General features: G+C 39.8%; 2 protein-coding genes across 4 annotated transcripts; one reads left to right on the top strand and one right to left on the bottom strand.

Annotated features, from left to right (window-relative positions):
* Positions 1 to 3,088: 3,088 nt before the first annotated feature.
* Positions 3,089 to 14,833, bottom strand: LOC128083648 (uncharacterized). 3 transcript variants are annotated; one of them, XM_052689128.1, is made up of 5 exons: positions 14,223 to 14,444; positions 9,676 to 9,985; positions 8,090 to 8,425; positions 4,953 to 5,019; positions 3,089 to 4,699 (listed from the first exon to the last, which is right to left on the bottom strand). In XM_052689128.1, exons 1-4 carry the CDS (start codon positions 14,294 to 14,296, stop codon positions 4,987 to 4,989), a joined length of 753 nt encoding a protein of 250 aa, XP_052545088.1. In that variant the 5' UTR covers positions 14,297 to 14,444; the 3' UTR covers positions 3,089 to 4,699; positions 4,953 to 4,986. The 3 variants fall into 3 exon arrangements, 1 of the variants encoding a protein (XP_052545088.1); XR_008208137.1 differs by lacking the exons at positions 3,089 to 4,699; positions 14,223 to 14,444 and adding exons at positions 11,250 to 11,969; positions 14,455 to 14,833; XR_008208138.1 differs by lacking the exons at positions 3,089 to 4,699; positions 14,223 to 14,444 and adding exons at positions 11,250 to 11,849; positions 14,455 to 14,833.
* A 210-nt stretch (positions 14,834 to 15,043) lies between these two features.
* FBXO39 (F-box protein 39) lies at positions 15,044 to 18,126 on the top strand. Its single transcript, XM_052689125.1, has 3 exons — positions 15,044 to 16,058; positions 16,899 to 17,075; positions 17,843 to 18,126. The coding sequence occupies exons 1-3, from the start codon at positions 15,045 to 15,047 to the stop codon at positions 17,969 to 17,971; spliced, it is 1,320 nt and encodes a 439-aa protein (XP_052545085.1). The 5' UTR covers position 15,044; the 3' UTR covers positions 17,972 to 18,126.
* The last annotated feature ends 173 nt before the right edge of the window (positions 18,127 to 18,299 follow it).

Genomic DNA, 18,299 nt, shown 5'->3' with positions numbered 1-18,299 from the left:
AAGTTGGCAGTTCATGTGGACATGATTAAGGACTTCAATTACTTGGGATTTTTTTGGCCTTTTTTTCCCCAGTTATGTTTGGGACAATCCCTGATGAATTGCTAGTTTTTTACAGCATACTTTCTTCAATCCCATTTTCTCCTGGAACATTTGTTTCTAGTCAGTGCTTTAGTTTTATACTTTGTCTACATAAAACCACGTGGCTGTTCACAGGCATTCATTTTCTATTGAGATTACAGTTTCACTTCTGTTATCATGGAGGCATAATCAGGCCTCCTGAGCAGGCCATTCACTGAGGTCGAGCATGATCTTATAGTCTTTCAGTTTTCTACTGTTCCTCACTGCTGCATTCTCTGCACAGTCAATACTTTCTTTAACCTTACAGTCTGTGGAAGTTTTGAAGCCTCTCCACAGAAGAGAAACAGACAGAGAAGCTGTATATTACAGAGAAGCACTTACACTTGATCTGCCAAACAGAAGAAGCAGAAGTGAAACTGTGAAACACAAAGCTGTTATTTCAGTGAATGCTGAAGTGGTAGTGCAAGTCAGTGCAAAGTGAGCCGCGCACTTCTTTGAATTGTTGATGTATATCCAGTTTTAAATTACTGTATTAAACAAAAACTAAAAACAACTGTAATCAGTGGCCATTTTAGACTTATCAAGATTTGAGATATTGTGAAAACACACATTTACACTGTGGCATCTTTGTGTAACTACTGAAAGCAACCTTAAGTGATGCTTTGTTTCTGCTTTCACAGCACAATTGTAATTTGTTTTTAAACAATGGCTGTGTTTATTCAATTAAAAAAATACTTGTATTCGCTAGTGCACTTGGAACAGGTTCTTGTTTGACAAATTACACCTATTTAGTTTTGTGACATGATTTATATCTATTCTGCATAAAAATTTTGTCAAGTGTAAAATTGACATGGTATTGATCATTCCTCTCATTCCTTGGGGATTTGTGAGAATTGCTATTTTGATTTGTTTGGATGAAAATAGCCTTTCATTCTTACATATCACTTCTCTACTACATAGGGAAATAATTTCTTAACAAAATTAAAACTTTTTACTCATTATGTAGAAGTGCAGCTATCAGGAAACCACAGAGAAATAAACTTGATACTTTCATCTACAATTAAAATAAGAACAGTGACATTTATCTTGAAGCTCCACCATTTTGCAAAATAGCCTCTGTTTGCTTTTGTTAGTGAACACGTTGTGTATTTTACACATTGCAATATCATAGCACTGTTAATATGTGTATTTAAGTTAATCCCCAATAGTTAAGGCTGTAGAATTATCATGTATTTCACAGTATAAATTCAGAAGGGAAAAATGAAATTCATTCTCCTTTTATATTGCTTCCTGTCCTAAATGTGTTAAAAACTTCATTTGAAAGCATTCTTAATTATACCAGAAAACCAAAGGTATTTTCAGCTTTTATAATTTGTAACTGCTGCAGTAATTTTTACTGAACAGATAGGATTTCCCACATTTTTCCTCCTTTTGCCTGTAAGCTACAGATAGTGAGTATGTTATAAAAGTACTAGACAATTCCAATGTGGACCCTTTCTTAATAAGCTTGTTGGCTTAATAGCGGAAAGAAGAAGAGATTATATGGTGCAGTTTCATAATTTGTTCTGGTTTCAGCTTGAAATACAAAAACTTAAGTCAAGATATCTGCATTGAACTGTTCATTTCAGTCATGCAGGGGAGAAAGTGGCACTTCTCATTTACATCTGGAGTTGGGTACAAGATAGAATTCCCTAAGCGCAAATATTTCCAGCTTTCTTCCTCAGCTTCTGTGAGAGCAGTGATTCTTTATGATCTATGTTCATCGCTTCGGTAGAAATTGTGATTTTAACAAGGTAATTTGACTTCAATACTATTTAATCATTCAGTTGTAACTTTAAGTTTCTGTTTATGATCCTAAATTCCTTTTTTTAAAAAAAAAAAGAAAAAAAGGTAATCACACTCCTTTCTGGATGAAGAGAGCCCTTTTTCTTCAAAAATAGGAGATGTCCTGGAGCAGATAGAATCCTGTGCCGTGGACTCTGGAATCAAAGTAAGGTGTTGTATTCCCTCTCTCCCTCCTTTCAGATTAAGCCGAAGGTAAGGGGATAAAAATTTTTCTATTTTTATTTAGCCCAATAAGCTACCTTTAAAATTGGATAGCACTGTTCAGAGGATAGAGGAGCATGAGAAAAATTTTGGCAGATCATTAATTGATAAGGTTGTATAGAACTCAAGTGGAGGAAGAGAGGGGGAAAGAGAAAAAGAAACAGGTTTACTGCTGAGATATGAGTTAATAGAGATTACTGTGTAAATTAAAAATTGGAGCCTCTAAGGGTTAGCAATTCTGGGACCTCTGGGGTAGAGGCCAAAATGGCAGTTCTCTCACAGAACCCCAAGCTGTCTCCCTAATATATTTTTCTATTTGCTGGGGAGGGGAAAGGGCAGTCCACTTAGAACTTAATTCCTGTAAGTAAACTTGAAATTGTACATGTTCTTTCAGTCTATAGTTTTATTGAGTGTAAACTTTTAAATGTTGTTGGTCAGTGAGAAGGTTCTATCTGGTAACAAATGTTTATATTTCTTATGACTGCCTTGTAAAGATTCAAAAATGTACAATAATGCATTTCTTAATATGAAATAAGGAGTAAGATTTCTACAACTCGTATAGATTTTGATGTGAGATGGTTTTTAAAATCTTATATTAATCACTTAAATAAAACCTTCCTTGCCTTTAAGCAAGCAGTGTTCCAGACTCTTCTTATCAATGGTATTGGAAGTCTTAGATCATCGTTTGCATGTTGTAGTAACAAGTAGAAACAGTATACAAGCTTTTAATATGGGTGACCATCTGGCGTAAAACTTCAATTTGTGAATAGAAGTCAACCTGTGAACTCCAACCCTCCTCATTTTTCAAAAGTAATATGAGAAGATACTTCAGTAATGAGACACCATCCTTTTTTATAAAATTTTATAGAAGCAGTCTCACTACATACAAAGACTAACTTAAACTACTGTTCCATATACAAAGGCAGTGGGTTTTTTGTTTAGTTGGTTCAGTTTGTTTAAAAAAAAAAAAAAAAAAAAAAAAAGAAAAATAACATTCTCACCAGTCATCTGAAGGCTGGGTTGTCTTCGTGCTTCCAGAGCTTGCTAATTATTTCATTATTTAATAAATTAGTTTAACAGGTAAAAAGGAAATCAGAAACAAGTTTAAAAATCAGTACTTTAATCAGAATCGAACATGACTGTTACCTACATTTATACTTAATATCATTAACATTCTAGCGGTTCCAGTTTTACCAAATTACATGTGCATCTTAAAAGTCACTGTACGGAAAAGGTCTCTGAATCTGTCTTTTGTTTGAAGGTTCAGCTTAGAGTAGAAAGTAAATGCCAAAACTTGCACAAAACTGCTACTGTAGAAATAGCTGTTGAATTCTAGAAGCTTAAGAAATCTTTGCTTAAGTTTGAAAGACGTGTCAAATGCCTAGTATACTTCACTGAACAGAATGCCTGCATTGTATCAGCAAATAACAGTAGTTATAATAAGAGCGTTGCTCCAAAATGAATGCCTCTCATTTATGATGTTGGCCTGCAACATCAGAAACATATGTTGGTAGCATGGCAATACAGGTTGAATCTTCTTAGTGATTTAAAACAATTATTCTGTTACATTTTCTTGTCATGCAACAGAGAGTGGCAGTCTGACAAAATAGGATCTGTATGAAGCAAAGGTGAGGAACTGAATTCCTCTGTGTGGGGAAAAAAAATGGCACCCACTGACATTCATCAGCACTTGCTGAATATTTATGGAAATAAATATAAGGCATTACTTTCAGAGCAACTTATGTATATTAACTGATAAGCAATTTCTGCATATAACTAAATGACAGATGGTGTTGTACAAAAGCAATGTTTAACTCTGCTGCCATTATGGTATTTAAAATAGGAGCAAAAAATTAAGTTGCTATGATTTAGGGTAGAACTACTTGGGCTCACTTACTTAACAGCAATCCTTGGGCTGTGAGTTGGAGTCCTAACATGGCTCCACTGTTGTGACTTTGAAATGAGTACAGAAACCTGCTGACTTGGAATGGCAGTTGGGGTCAAAACTCAAATAGCAATCATTTAAGCATTATAGTTAACATTTTAAACTGTAAAATATTTTTTAACGTGTAAAGTTAGGTTTTGATTTGTTAGTATTAAAAAAAATAAGATAAATTGTTAAGCTTAGAAAATAACAGATCAGTGCTTTCATAATACATAGGAGGATCTGAATATTACTCTTTCCTATGATCATCATTTGTAGATCTCTGCCCTTGCTTTGACCATTCCTACTTAGTGCTTTATGAAAGTTGTGAAAGCCCCATTGAAGATAGTCCATTGTCTCAGCAGAAGATAGGTAGTACACTGTGGTTCAGATTTATTTCTCTAGTTGACTTGAACAGCAAAAGCAAGGGAAGAGTAGTTTTAGGCTGCTCTGCCAAAAATATTATAAAATATAATTGTTTTTTAAAGCACACAGTTCTATGCAGAGTATAAGGTATAGTCTCATATCTCAAATGAAGTTTTCCTTTATATATATATTCATAAACTAACGGTGTTTATAGCCATCTCTGTCCAGGCACCAGTTGCTGAACGGAGTTTCTTTCCTTGTCTTCTGACAGCCTGAGGAAGTTCCAAGGACAAGGGGAAACGGCTGGAAACTGCAGCATAGGAAGTTCCGCACAAACATGCGCAAGAACTTCTTTACAGTGAGGGTGACGGAGCACTGGAACAGGCTGCCCAGGGAGGTGGTGGAGTCTCCTCTGGAGATGTTCAAGACCTGCCTGGATGCCGACCTGTGCGACCTGCTGTAGGGAACTGCTTTGGCAGGGGGGTTGGACTCGATGATCTCTGGAGGTCCCTTCCAACCCCTACAATTCTGTGATTCCCAAGATTGATGCACAGGCTGCAAACTTCATGCCATTAGAATAGCAGTAGTTTGATATTGCATGGTGCCTGCAGAAGAACAAGACTGCTATTAGCAGCATAAAGTCATCAAGGTTATATGATTGGTTATTCACATGCATTGCTGGAAAAATCTTAAACCTTCATTGAGCATAAACAGCAGTATACTGATTAAGTATGGCAACATTTTGACTACCAACAGGAGCATTTTTTGCAATATAAACTAATTATTTAAAACAGATACATTTGAATGCATGGAGATAGCAACCGTTGACAGTTTGAGATCAAATCTTGATTCATCATGGTAAAGGTAAGCAGGAGCTACGATGCTAAAATTCTTGCAAATTATATACCAGAACAGAAAGCAAAGTTTATTCTACAGGTATTCCAAATGCAGAACCTACAAACCAGCCAGTGACAGCGCACTGTATGCATCTATCTATGCAGGAAAACTGGAATGAATTGCTCAGTGAAAGCAGCACACATCACTGTTTAAAGCCTCAATCCAGCACAGGTAGGGGAGAGCTTTTTTTTTTTTTTTTTAATTTTCTTTTTTTTTAATTTTCTTTTTTTTTTTTTTTTTTTTTTAACTGTTACAGAAATGATGTTGCTACAACTTGTTACAAGAATAGTAACTGTTATACACAGTATAGTTTCCCCTTTAAACAAAAGGAATACTTCAAATGCTAATAGATGATGGTATTAATGATATAATGGCTTGGGCTGAAAGAGACCTCAAAGACAATGCAGTTCCAACTCCCACACCATGGCAGGGTTGCCAGCTACAAAATCAGGCGCTAGATTAGGTTGCCCAGAGTTCAATCCAACCTGGCCTTTTATACCTTGTGGAACATCCACACCTTTTCTGGGCAACCTGTTGCAATGTCTCATCACCTTCTCCGTGAAAACTTCCCCCAAATATCTAAACCTCTCCTCTTTTAGTTTAAAATTGTTCCCCCCTTGTCCTGTCACTATCAGACCATGTTAGAAGTCTTTCTCCCTCCTGATTATAACCTCCTTTTAGTATTGGACATTGTGTTAATATCACAGTGCAGATCACAGAGAAGGTAGGTGAGGCCTTTGTAACATTCTCATAGCAAACCTAGTAATGGTTCAATAAGTTGACACTAAAAGTGATGTTCAGAAACATAGAACAAAGAACTACTGCTCCCCATTCACTGAAGTACAATTATTGTGTTTAAAAATGCTAACGATGCATGCATCAACTACAGTTTTTGTCATTGTATTAACTGCCAAGACAATGCTAGAGATAAAAAGACTAAAATTAGACTGTTTGGGGCAATAGTTTTTTCTGCTGTGCTTCATAATTTTAGTAATCAGTAAGAACTAAGGTCACGTGACAAAGACAATAGTACCAGTCATTTTCTCATATGGGATGAGAAAAATTGTTTACATAGAAGCCTAACTTATGGCTCATTGCAAAGTCACAAAATTTAACTAATCCTCAATATAAAGCTTAAGCTTCATAACTGTGCAACAATGTGCTATAGAAGCCACACTGAATATGAGGGAAGAACCTTTTGGTTCCACACACTGAAGTTTTAAATAAGTTAGAATTAATGTATCTTTCGCTGTCCAAACAGCAGATTTTCTCATAGATACATGCAGGTCTAGTCAAGGTAATTGAACAACTACTTCACCTGTTTGACATTATCTTCAGTTACAAATGAGAGAGTTGAGATGAAGGATACTTAACAGTATTTACATCTCCCCTTATACAATATCATTATCAGGGGCCCAGAAGAGATACTTCAGTTGGTGAATCCCTGAAGAGACCAGTTCCAACTCACCGTCAAACTCCTCTCTGGAGGCAGAATTGTCATTACTAAAGATTAAAATGAACAGACTGAACAGGAGACAATACCCAAGCCTATTCAGTGGATAAGGAATTGGTTGGATGGTCACAGTGAGTTGTGGTCATTGGCTCTAAATCCAGGTGGATGTCAGTGACAAGCGGCAACCCCAAAGATTCCATTTTAGTATCAGTGGTCTTCAACATTTTTGTCAGTTATCTGAATTGTAGGATTGAGTGTACCTTCAGCAAATTGGCTAATAACACGAAATTGAGTGATGAAACTGATACATCAGAAGGAAGAGCCCAGAAGGGCCTGCATGATCTTGAGATGTGAGCCCACATAGGATTCAATAAAGCTACATGCAAGGTGCTGCACTTGAATTAGGGATGTGTATAGACTGAGAAAAGAACTCACTGAGAGCACTCCTGAAGAGAAGTAATCTGGTACTTTCAGGGGTAAAAAGCTCAACATGAACTAACAGCATGCGCTAGCAGCCCAGAAGGTCAACTGTTTCCTAGGGTGCATCAAAAGAGGGATGGCCAGGAGGGCAAGGGAGGTGATTGTTCCCCTCTACACTGCCCTTGTAAGACCCCAGCTGGAGTACAGCATCCTGGCTTGGAGCCCTCAACACAAAAAGTATGTTGAGTTGTTGGAACAGGTCCAGAGGAGGCCACAAAGATACTCAGAGGGCTAAAACACCTCAGCAATGAAGAAAAGCGAAGGATCTGGGCTTGTTCAGTCTGGAGATGTGAAGGCTCTGAGGACACCTCATTTCAGTACTGGAGTATTTCAGGGAAGCTTAAAGACAGGAGGGAGGCAGGCTTTTTACATGGGCAGACAGTGATAAAAGAAGGGGGAATGGTTTTAATTTAAGTGTTCCCTCTCTTAGTAGGAAATTTTTTACTCAAAAGGTGATGAGGCACTGGAACAGGTTGTCTGGAGTAGTTGTGGATACCCCACCCCCTACAGGGGCTCAAGGCCAGGTTATATGGGGCACTGGGCAGTCTGATTAAGCGTGTGGCAACCCTGCCCACAGCGCAGGGCAGGGGGTTGGAATTAAATGATCTTTAAGATCACCTGTGCCATTCTATGATTTCTTCTGTGATTTTGAATCGGATGCTGTTTGTTATGGTCTATTTCTGACTGTGGGACATGTAAATAATAATTTAAATCTTCTAGTAGTATGTTGTCTCAGTGGAATAGGTTAACAACTTTCATCTTGCCTTTATTCTTAAGAAATACTTTAGTCATAGCAACAATAACTAAAAAAAGAACAATAAGGTTTACAAAAGAATGCAGCTTACATTCTTCTGCTGGCAGGAGTAGGTGATGAACAGAGGCTCTTCAGTGCTGTTGATGCTCTCCTTGATCTCGAGTGGGACAGCATCTTCACCACGCCAAGATGGGAAACCCGTCAATTTTGTATGTTCTGATAACCTTGTTGGCCAAAGCAAGCATCTTCTGCTGGACCTTGGAGTGCATGTAGAACTAGCTGCTGAAGTAACACTGTTTATACTAAGGCAAGGTGTTTGTACTGTTCTTCTTTTCTTGGAAAAACTGGTTGCGGAGCTGCTGCCGGTGTCTTCAGCTGGAAAGGTCACAGTTGAATGTATTGGCCTTTGGCAAGTCTTCCGTATTTTCTGAAATATGCATTAGACAGACATATTAAGCTAAATGAGTCCATCAGTCTATTGTTTGGAACCAGAAAGATGAGGAAGCCTCTCTGAACCGAATCCCTAGCTCTCTTTCTCATATTAGGTTTAGTCTAGCATGAATGCTTTTTTTGTGTACCCATTTGGGTTGAATGATTTGCTCCCCGAATCCTTGAAACTTGCCAAGGATTTCTGTATGCTTTAGAAGAAAAGCACCTGCTGATTTTGTGCAAGAAAGAGCCAGGCTCCTTAATATATGCTGATTAACTTAAAGTCTGCCGCCAACGGTTAGAACAATACAAACTTCAAACTTTGCTAACATACTACCAACTGAATTTTATGAGTCCAAATTGTGTTGACAATTTGGAAGAACATCCTAATAAACAGTGCGGGTACAAGAATGATTAAATATATATAATATATAAAGCTACACCTTTCTCAGAAACAATTATTTGCAAGCAGTGGCAGCCTACCCACATTCTTCCTTGTGTGGGCTGCTCTGTCCTACATTATGAAATGCAGTAAGGGAAAAGGTTTTGCTTGAACTACTTCCCATATTCCTACTTTTCACTTTCTTTCTTGTTCTGTCATAGCCGTAATTTATCCAGATAATAAAAAGGCAAGAGCTACCTAGCAGGGATAATAAAAATCAACTAGTTCATATACTTATAAGCTATCCTGAGCTGAGAGGGCCCCCTGAGAGGGACCCATAAGGATAGTCAGGTCAAACCCCTGTCTACAAACAGGGCCACCCAAAACTGAAATCCTATGTCTGAGAGCACTGTGCAAATGCTTCTTGAGCTCCAGCAGTAAGGGGCTGAGACCACTCCCTGGGGATCCTCTTCCATTCCCATCACCCTCTGGTGCAGAATCTTTCCCCAGTCCCCACTTGACCATCCCCAATGCAGCTCCATGACGTTCCTTCAGGTCCTGTCATCAGAGAGCAGAACTCAGCAGAGACCCTCTGCTCTTTGGTGAGGGAGCTGTAGGCTGCCATGAGGCCTCCCCTCCTCTATGCTGAACAAACTTAAGTGACCTCATATGTCTTCCTTTCTAGACCCTTCACCATCCTTATAGCCTTCCTTTGGACACCCTCCAATAGCTTTTATGTTCCAGAGCCAACCACTACGTTGTGCAGTAGAGAGGATAAATCTAAGGAGGACATGAAAGCCCAACAATCTTACTACTGAAATTGAAGCAAAAAGACATTACCTACATGTTGCTGCAAAGACAAGTACCTGTGACACTGTTCCAAAAGCATTTCTTGCTGTTTTTGTAATACTTTGGAGCACTTGGCTTTTCTTTCTTGCTTCCATGTTTTCCCAAAGTGGTGTCTCATGGAAATTCAGCTCTACTTGCTTTAACGGTATTCGCTTTCTTAGAGACATGCCGATAGTATTAAGAGAACTGAAAGAAGTTTTTCTCTTGTATTTGTCTGGTACAGGGCTCTCATTCTCAAAGTCAGCTAAAAGCAGGTGTCTCTGCCAGTCCATTGTTGCTCTGATATTTTGAAGCATAGATGCCATCTTGTTCCTGTTCTTCATCAACCTTATTTTTAAAATAATGAGAATAAGAGAAATTAGAGCAAGGTGCACCAGTGTGGAAAAGGAGAAATGGAACTGTTCTATAATATGTTTAGCTACATTTACGTAAAACAACAAAAGTAGAGCCAAGCAAGCATTTTACTTCTGAGCTTGAAGGGAAGAAAACATGAATTTTTACAGCTATTTATGTATATCTGTGAGCAAGTCTTATTTGTTTGGTTTTCAGGACATCAGTCCTGGTAAACTGTGAAACTCAATCTTGTAAAGTAGGATAGACTTCAACTGCAAGTTAAACCACGGTCTAACATAAAATTTGTGGCTTCATTAAATCACCTTTCTACTCCCAGGCAAGTTTGCTCCTGCCTGAAAGCTTACACTTTAGTCACTGTTATAACTGTACATAGACAAGTCCAAAAGTGGACATGCCTGCTAGTGACAAAAGAAAAGCGAGAAGGGCTAAAATGCCCATTGCTTATAACAATCTATAAAAATGTTAAGTATGTATTCTGAATTCTTAATTTTCACTAGCTCATTTGCAAAATATACTGCTATTACTTCTGAAAAGCAACTGAAATGCAAATGTATTTTAGTAACCTGAATTAAGAGTGAATTTTACCAATAATTAATTATGAATTAGACATACAGTGGATAAAAAAAAAAAAAAAACAAAACACCAGGAGACTTCTGCCATTGTTACATATTACAAAACCCTCCATATATCCCTTATTAAATTTCATTTCTTAAATAGACCCCACCTCTCAGAAGTGTTCTAATTTATCTCAAAATGCAAGAAATCTTTTAATGAAATCTTCTAAATCAAAAAACATTCAGGGTATTAATGCCTTCAGTGCATTTTTGCACGTAGCAGCAAGGAAAGGCTTGTAATTGAGAAGTTAACCAACTACCCGAGATATATCAATACGGCGAGAGCACCGAGCCATCACAGAATTGTAGGGGTTGGAAGGGACCTCCAGAGATCATGGAGTCCAACGCCCTGATCCCGCTTCTTTGTGATAAGATGACGTCTACTGTTGGTTAATCGATGCTGTCAAGCACTGTTTATCCCCGCTGGTCGCTCTCAGCCGTGGCCGCACCCGCAGAGCCACTCCTGCCCCGCGAGCTTCCGCACCGCACGGCTGAAACCGCAACAAGAAGGGTAGTAAAGGCGATAGATACTAAGACTGGAGGAGACAAAGTCTCCTCTTACGGCAGGAAGCACGGGCCGCAACCGGACAACTGCCCATCGCTTGCGTTGGGTTTGTACTTACGCAGGCAGGAGACCGAGAGGGGACAGACTGCTGCCGGCCGACAACCGTCTCGGCCGCCGCGTTCAAATCCAGCCCCGCCTGCTCTCTGATTGGCGGCGGCGCTTCCCGCTTTCCCCATTGGCTGCCGCCTCTCGCTCGCGCAGCGGCCGTTAGACTGTGAGGTGACCGCGCCCGGTGGGGTCGGGGCGATGGTGCTGCGCGGCGGTGTCGCCTGCCGCGACGAGCGCGAGTAGATGCGGGAACGGAGAATGATGTGAAAAGGGCATAAGCGATGATACGTCCCAGCAAGCAACGGGAGCATCTCTGCAACGAAGCTGCAGGTGCTGTGCAGTGGTCGGTGGCCACATAATTCTTGTTTCTGATAACCCATTAGGTGCCAGAGGCCTAGGAAAGCTTTTTAATTACTGCTTTCCGCTGATACATTGATGATTCCAGACTTCAGATGACACCACCCACTGTCTTCTGCAGCTGGAGGAGATAGAGATGTAGATAGATGGCACAGTGCTGGACCAGAAACCATTTGGACTGTCCTTCAGCAAATCAGGCAGATAAAAAAACCAAAGTGCTGAGAAAGTGGTCTGCATTCCTTACAATCCTACCCTAAAAGAAAACAAGACAGCTTGGATATTAAGAGAAATGTCTTCTCAGAAAGAGTGGCCAGGTGTTGAAACAGCCTTCCTGGGAAGTGGTGGAGTCATCGTCTTTGGAGGCGTTCCAGAACTGTGGAGATGTGGCACCAAGAGATGGGGTTAGTGGGAAGGGGGGGGTTGTGCTTTGTGATATTTGAGGTCTTTTTTCATCTTAACAAAGATAAGATTGTGTGTAGAGCGTTTATAAAGAGTGTTAGTAAAAACACTTTTACCTGAAAAATTGCTCTTGGTGAGTACTTTACCTGAAGCCTGAAGAAGTGCTCTTGGCAGCTTCTGTTCCCTCTTTCCACCCCAGAATGTTTTTCTCCCTTCAAGCTCAGCAGCTGACTGCTACACACACACAATTTACCCTTATCCTAGAGCTGTCTGCCAATTGACAGTGCTTTGTGAGTCCCACCATTGATTTGTAATCATACTTTTCATGACTTCTAAAGCACTACTTTTTTTTTGTTGTTGGGTTTTTTTGCTTTTGTTGTTGTTGTTTGGTAAGTTCTACACAATGGCATTTATACCCTTTTGCATTCATGTGCTACCATAGGAGCAAATGCATCTCAGTAAATAATTCCTTATTAATAGAAATGTATTTCTATATATTACAGTCACATATGCTTTTTTTTTTTTTCCCCTGCCAATTCACTTTAAGGATTCCAGATAGGAAGAAGCACAACAAATCTTAACTATGTGCCACTGTACATCCCCTTGCCCCCAACCTGCATTCGTGTAGGAAAGGTTTCAAGGTAGTTAAAAAAATGCTAAAAACAAAACTCTTTGTGGGGTGAGGAGTGTTGTGAGTCCTAAATAACAATGAAAGCGAGGTAGTAATTACAGCCCCATGACTTATTTAAGGATCATTGCTGACAGCTAGAATTTTTGTACCGAGAGGGAAAGAAACTAGGAATAGACATGGTGCTAACAGAACGGAGGGTGGTTTCTAATTTCTAATGCAGAAATAACGTATGACAGAACAGTCCCAATCCAAAAGGGAAGCAGCAAGGCAAAGTTGATTTGGGCAGCCAGCCTGACCTTATAGGCCTGTTAATGAAATGCAGCTTTTGCAGGAACAAAGGTAAAAAGCTGCATACCTTTGGAGGGCCTCAGGTAAGCAGGGATCTCCAGCAAGATACCCTCACCTCCACTGCCAACCATTAAATGAAGTCTGAGAAGGGGTGGAATGCTGGCTCCAGCCCTTCTAGTCACTCAGGTACATTGCATGCAGCTGAGCTTCCCTGGGCTAGCCTTGCCTTCACACCAGCTGCTCCATCACTGCTTCAGTGTTCTACAAACTTGACTTAGCATTTCCACTACAACAAGGAAATTTCTCATACAAAGGAGGAAAGAGACTGTTTAAAGACTGGCATCACCTAATTTTTAGTTGTTTTGTCTTTTGGTCATGCTAGCAACTAAGCCTTGATTTTGGAGTAGATCATATAGATCAGTATCCCCAGCTGTTGTGGTTTTGTTTTTTTGTTTGTTTGGTGTTTTTTTTTGTTTTTTTTTTTTTAAATTCTCAAGAGCTAAGCAGTGGTTTGCCAAGCGGACATGGTAATATGCGCACTGTAGAGATAGGAAGTACCTGCATTCTGCGTTTTTGCCTCACTGCAGAAGTACTAACAAAATACAAGTTTTCCCCGTGTATGGCTGTTGGCAGAGACAACTGATACCCTGATCTGTATAAAAGATCTTATGAAAGCAAGCATCTAGCAGATACATGGAAGGTAATTTGCATTTCACAGCTAAAGTTTGCAAATCATAAGTGAAGAAATAGGAATGCATTGTTTCCCTATTTGGATCTTTACTGGTCAGTTGCTTGATCCAATTTATCCAGGTGGTGAAAAGTGCTAATAACAAACATATAGCTTCCACCTATGTCTGTAGATTATGGCTTGTATTTTTCTGTTCCTGAGATGACCAAGCAAATCTTTCTTTTCCAGTGTCTTCACCTCAGCCCAGTTAACTTGGTTCAAGTCAGTTTTGTTTGCCCTAGCATAAATTCAGTTGTGACATCACAAAGAATACCTCTTGGTTTCATAGCAATGACTGAACTTGGAAGAGGAAGGGGCAGGAGGAGGTACAGAAAGTAAATCATGAACACAGGTGGGAAACTATCAAATCTGGAAAGGTGCTCAGGCAGCTGAATACTAAGAGCCTAGCCTTGAGAGTTGAACTGGTAATTTCTTGCAATGTGGTTACTTTCTTCTGTGTTTTACTGTTACACCTGATCTCCTGTTCAGTCTCCTTCCTATCCACTGGAGGAAAATGGCTAAACATCTTGCAAAGAGATAGAACAGCTTATAGTGCTCATTACTCTCAACAGGGATTGTACCTCCATCTACAGCAGGGTACTACCTCAGGTTTTCTTGACAAATACTCTGAAGATCTAAGAATGGTCATTTGCATTGCTTTTGCACAGATCACTGTTCATCTCTGTATAGCCCAGAACGCTAGGTATCAGGCCTTTATAATCAATGAATATACAGATGTTATAATTATGAAACGTATCAGAGACTTTGACTAAGCAGGTTATTACACCAAAAGAAAACAGATAGAGTGCTTACCTGTGTCCCAGGCTGTAAAATTCCAAAGGAGGGATTTCCAGAAAGAGATCCTTCCCCACTGGCAGCCAGCTCTTCAACAGGTCTAGGGGAAGTGCAGCCAGGCTCCACCCCCGTCCAGCAGCACAGGTGAATTGAATTGCCTTCAGCTGTGCTCCCAGGGCTGACTCATTGCTTGCCTCAGGTGATCAATCAGAGGTTCAGGCCGTGATTCAGCAGTTCCCATACAAGGCCCCAGGCCATTATCAATTGCAACAACTGCTCTATTATACCGTTTCCTTGTTTAGCCAGACTAAAAGCCAAAATGTTCAATGATGTCCTGTGCTCTTATCTTACTGTGGTTGTTTTTTATTCATTGTTTGTTTTTCTCTTTTGATTTAGGTTAGACCACAGTTTAGACGTAAGAACTTGGATCCTGACAACTTGAGTACAGAGGCAAAAAAAGGACTATCGCTACTGGATGCAAAAAAGGCAACCTTTAGCTATTTGCTTTACAGGCATATCCTGTGGGGATTACAAGCCATTTAGCTAGCAAACTGATTCATCTAGGTTTTGTTCTGCACTCAGAAGAGTTGTCAAGAAGTGTTTCCTCAATGGAGGATGACAGTGACCTTAAGCAGAGCTCCTGGGCTAATTTACCTGATGTCTGTCTGAGGCATGTCTTCTATTGGTTAGATGACAAGGACAGATCTCAAGCTGCATTGGTCTGTAAAAAATGGAATCAAGCCATGTACTCAGGATCCCTCTGGAGAACCAGAACCATCACATTCAATGGCCAACCATCAAGGGCACATGCATTTGAATATGAAACTGCACTATGGTACGTCAAGAAATTTGGCAAGTATTTGGAACACCTCAAAATCAAGCTATTGCATCCTAACAGTACTGTCTTTACCCGAAAATTTCAAGTGTCTATGAGAAGCCTTTTCTCACAGTTGGGTAAATGTAACTGTCGCCTGATATCCTTGAGCATCAAGCACCTGGAATTAGATCGCTTGGTCTGGAAAAACATAGTCAGGGCTCAGTTTATCAAGAACTTAGGTACCTTTCTGAAAAGAATGAGCAAACAGCTTAATTATCTCAACTTAAAAGGAGCAAGAGTAACCTTGGAAGAAGGCTGTGAGCTTCTGAATTCTCTGAGCTACCTGACTAATAAAAGCTTTATATCCGAAATAAACATTGAGGATTTCTTCAGTCTCCATCTTCCTGTCTACAGCAGCACCTTGTTCCACCATACTGTGTCCAAGTTCCACAGCCTGGTTATCCTGACTTTCAATTATAACTGTGTTTCTGATGAACTGCTGGACAATCTCTGTAAGAACAGTGCTCATTCCCTGTGCACCTTGAATATCAAATGTCATATCCATGACCCCCATGGGCAAGTGGTCCAGGGAATGTCATGGGCCAACTTGGCCAAAAGAGCCTCAAAATTGAATGTGAACTTCTACTTTGAAAGAGTCATGAAACATGACCATCTAGCCAGGATCCTGCTAGTGGAGATACCAGTTAGGAGCATCAGTTTACGGAGCTGCTATTTCAGAAACCCAGACTGGATGATGAGACCTACTCTCACCAACATCCTCCCAGCCTACTGGCATGCGCTGCAGGTAAGGCAAGCAGTCACGACAACTCGCTGCACAAAGCTAAGCAAAGTAATTTTATAGGCATTCTACATAACCCTAGGAGTTAGCCATTCCAGTGTACCAGCTATACAGTCCCTTTCAAGTGATTGTTCTTGTTACAATGTCCGTTATGCTGTTCTTCACAAATGTCACTTATGTCAGGTTGCCAAGCATGTTTTAGCATGATGAAAGTGTTTAGCACAAGATGCTAAAACACTCAAAAAATACTGGTGGTTGTAAAGCCAGCTGTGAGCAAAAGGAACCTTCAGGCAGGAAAGCGTTATTTTTGTAGGAAAGCTTTTCAGTCAAAGCATTTTGGTATCACCAAGGATGTATCATGAAAGGTATTCAACACCTGACCCATATAAATGAGCATCAAGTTTGTGTGTGCCTGAGAGAAGCACGTGGCCTCATAACTGATGGTTACTGACAGATTTCTCTAAGGCCTAATGCATTGCAGTTTGCAATAGACACCACAGATCAGTAAAGCTTTCTAGAAATTGTTTTTTGATGTACTTTTAATCTTGAATTACTTCTGGTATGCAAAATAGTACCATGGCATGAGTTGTGGGTATAGCACCCACTGGAAGTTGTCTGTCTCTTAGGATGGTATATAACGTACATGGGAAGCTCATCGTTACGGGAGAATGGAAATTACCACTGCATATATTTTTGTCGTAACAAAAAAAAAGGTTCTCTGCTAATGTCAAGATACACAGCTGATCTGCTGTCAATCACTTCTGTTGGTAAAATTGGGAAACACTTTGAAGTTTAGCTAGTGCAAGCCTTGTTTCATAGAACTGACTGCGTTCTTTCTTTTTGAAGAAATTAACCCTTGAAGTAAACAATGACAATGAGCTGCTGGATGATGAGCTGCTACAGCTTATCTTATCATGCAGGAGATTGTTTTTTCTGAAAGTCTGGGCATTTCTTAGTGTTACTTTTGTGGAGAGGTTGCTACAGAATCGTGCAGAAAGGAAATGCTTTTTGACTACAATAAAGGTAAGACTCGATGCTTCAAAACTCCCATTATCTACCTTCCTCTCTTCCATATCCAGAGAAATGCTGAGGTCCCTATAATCCCGCAGTAAGGTTGGAGAAGGAAATGTTAGCATAACTACCTTCCCTATATAATGTTTTAGCATTTTAAGAATCCTGAGAACCACTTAGAAATGGGTCTTTCCAACCTACTAATCCATAAGTAGGAATATTACAGAATACTATGTAAATTTAATTACCAGCACCAACCATTCCACAAATCTATGCTAGTCCATGGGTTCCCTCTGTCACCTCCTATATTAAGCTAGGGATTGTCTGTTCCACTCAGTCCTCGTACTCATATCTATGCTTAAATTGAAGCATGACAGTTGAATCTCATTAAACAAAAGATATAAACACATCTCGCCAAAAAGGGATGTTGTATTGTATGTGGCCACTCCACAAATGCAGCTGGTGTAAACCATACTGTCATACTATTTTGCTTGCTGAATTGTAAATGTATTAGATCCAGAGCCATGCATATTCCAAGAATGTGTCAATCTTGAGGGTAAAAGGAACTTTCCTCTTCCCAAAAATTCTTTGGCAGAAGATGAGTCGTAATTTTCACTCAGTTCAGAGTGAAAACTGTAAGTAAATTTTAGGATTTTATTCTAAGAATTTGGCTTCTCCATATTCTTCAGTAGCAACAAAGGCTTACTTTTGCCACAAGCTTTAATGGGCTGAGACTGCTGCACATATCTGAGAGACATGACCACCATTCATGCTCACAGGTCAGGATTTACACATCCCGACGGGAGACCAGTGAAGAGAAGCAGCTGTTGCACAATATTTACAAGAAATTTAAAAATCTGATTGACTCAGAGCTTAACTATTTTGTCATCACCTATCCACTGGAGTAAAGCCACAAGGAGTTACATCTGCAAATGATGAACAAATCCTTTGGAGGGCATTAATAGGAGAACTGAATCTTGTCAGCATCCCTCTGAAAGGGAGATACCATCGTATGCAAAGGACAATTTTACTATGCCCTGGATTAAAGTGTTGGACTTGGCAACCAGCCTCTTATATCTCCAGTATCACTTATTCTTGCCGTTTTTTTGTTTTCCCTCACCAGAACCAGAAGCAGCAGTGAGCTTTTTCCTCAGCCTTCGTTGGCACCTCTAGTAAGAATAAGACCCTCTTCTTCATTCAACACTTCCCCTTGTAGAGTTTCAAATAGCTTACCAG

The sequence above is a fragment of the Tympanuchus pallidicinctus genome, unplaced genomic scaffold (assembly GCF_026119805.1).
Source record: "Tympanuchus pallidicinctus isolate F22 unplaced genomic scaffold, pur_lepc_1.0 scaffold24, whole genome shotgun sequence".
Lineage (NCBI taxonomy): Eukaryota > Metazoa > Chordata > Aves > Galliformes > Phasianidae > Tympanuchus > Tympanuchus pallidicinctus.
This window is presented reverse-complemented; position numbering and strand designations above follow the sequence as displayed.

Bases quoted from the DNA above. Each gene is read 5' to 3' on its own strand.
- LOC128083648 (XM_052689128.1), bottom strand. From the start codon at position 14,296: ATGCAAATGACCATTCTTAGATCTTCAGAGTATTTGTCAAGAAAACCT. The intron at 8,426-9,675 runs GTACTTGTCTTT...TGCATATTTCAG, and splicing joins CTTTTGGAACAGTGTCACAG to AAAATACGGAAGACTTGCCA. The intron at 5,020-8,089 runs GTAAGCTGCATT...GTTCTTCTGCAG, and splicing joins ACTCCTGCCAGCAGAAGAAT to GCACCATGCAATATCAAACT.
- FBXO39 (XM_052689125.1), top strand. From the start codon at position 15,045: ATGGAGGATGACAGTGACCTTAAGCAGAGCTCCTGGGCTAATTTACCT. The intron at 16,059-16,898 runs GTAAGGCAAGCA...TTCTTTTTGAAG, and splicing joins CCTACTGGCATGCGCTGCAG to AAATTAACCCTTGAAGTAAA. The intron at 17,076-17,842 runs GTAAGACTCGAT...TCATGCTCACAG, and splicing joins GCTTTTTGACTACAATAAAG to GTCAGGATTTACACATCCCG.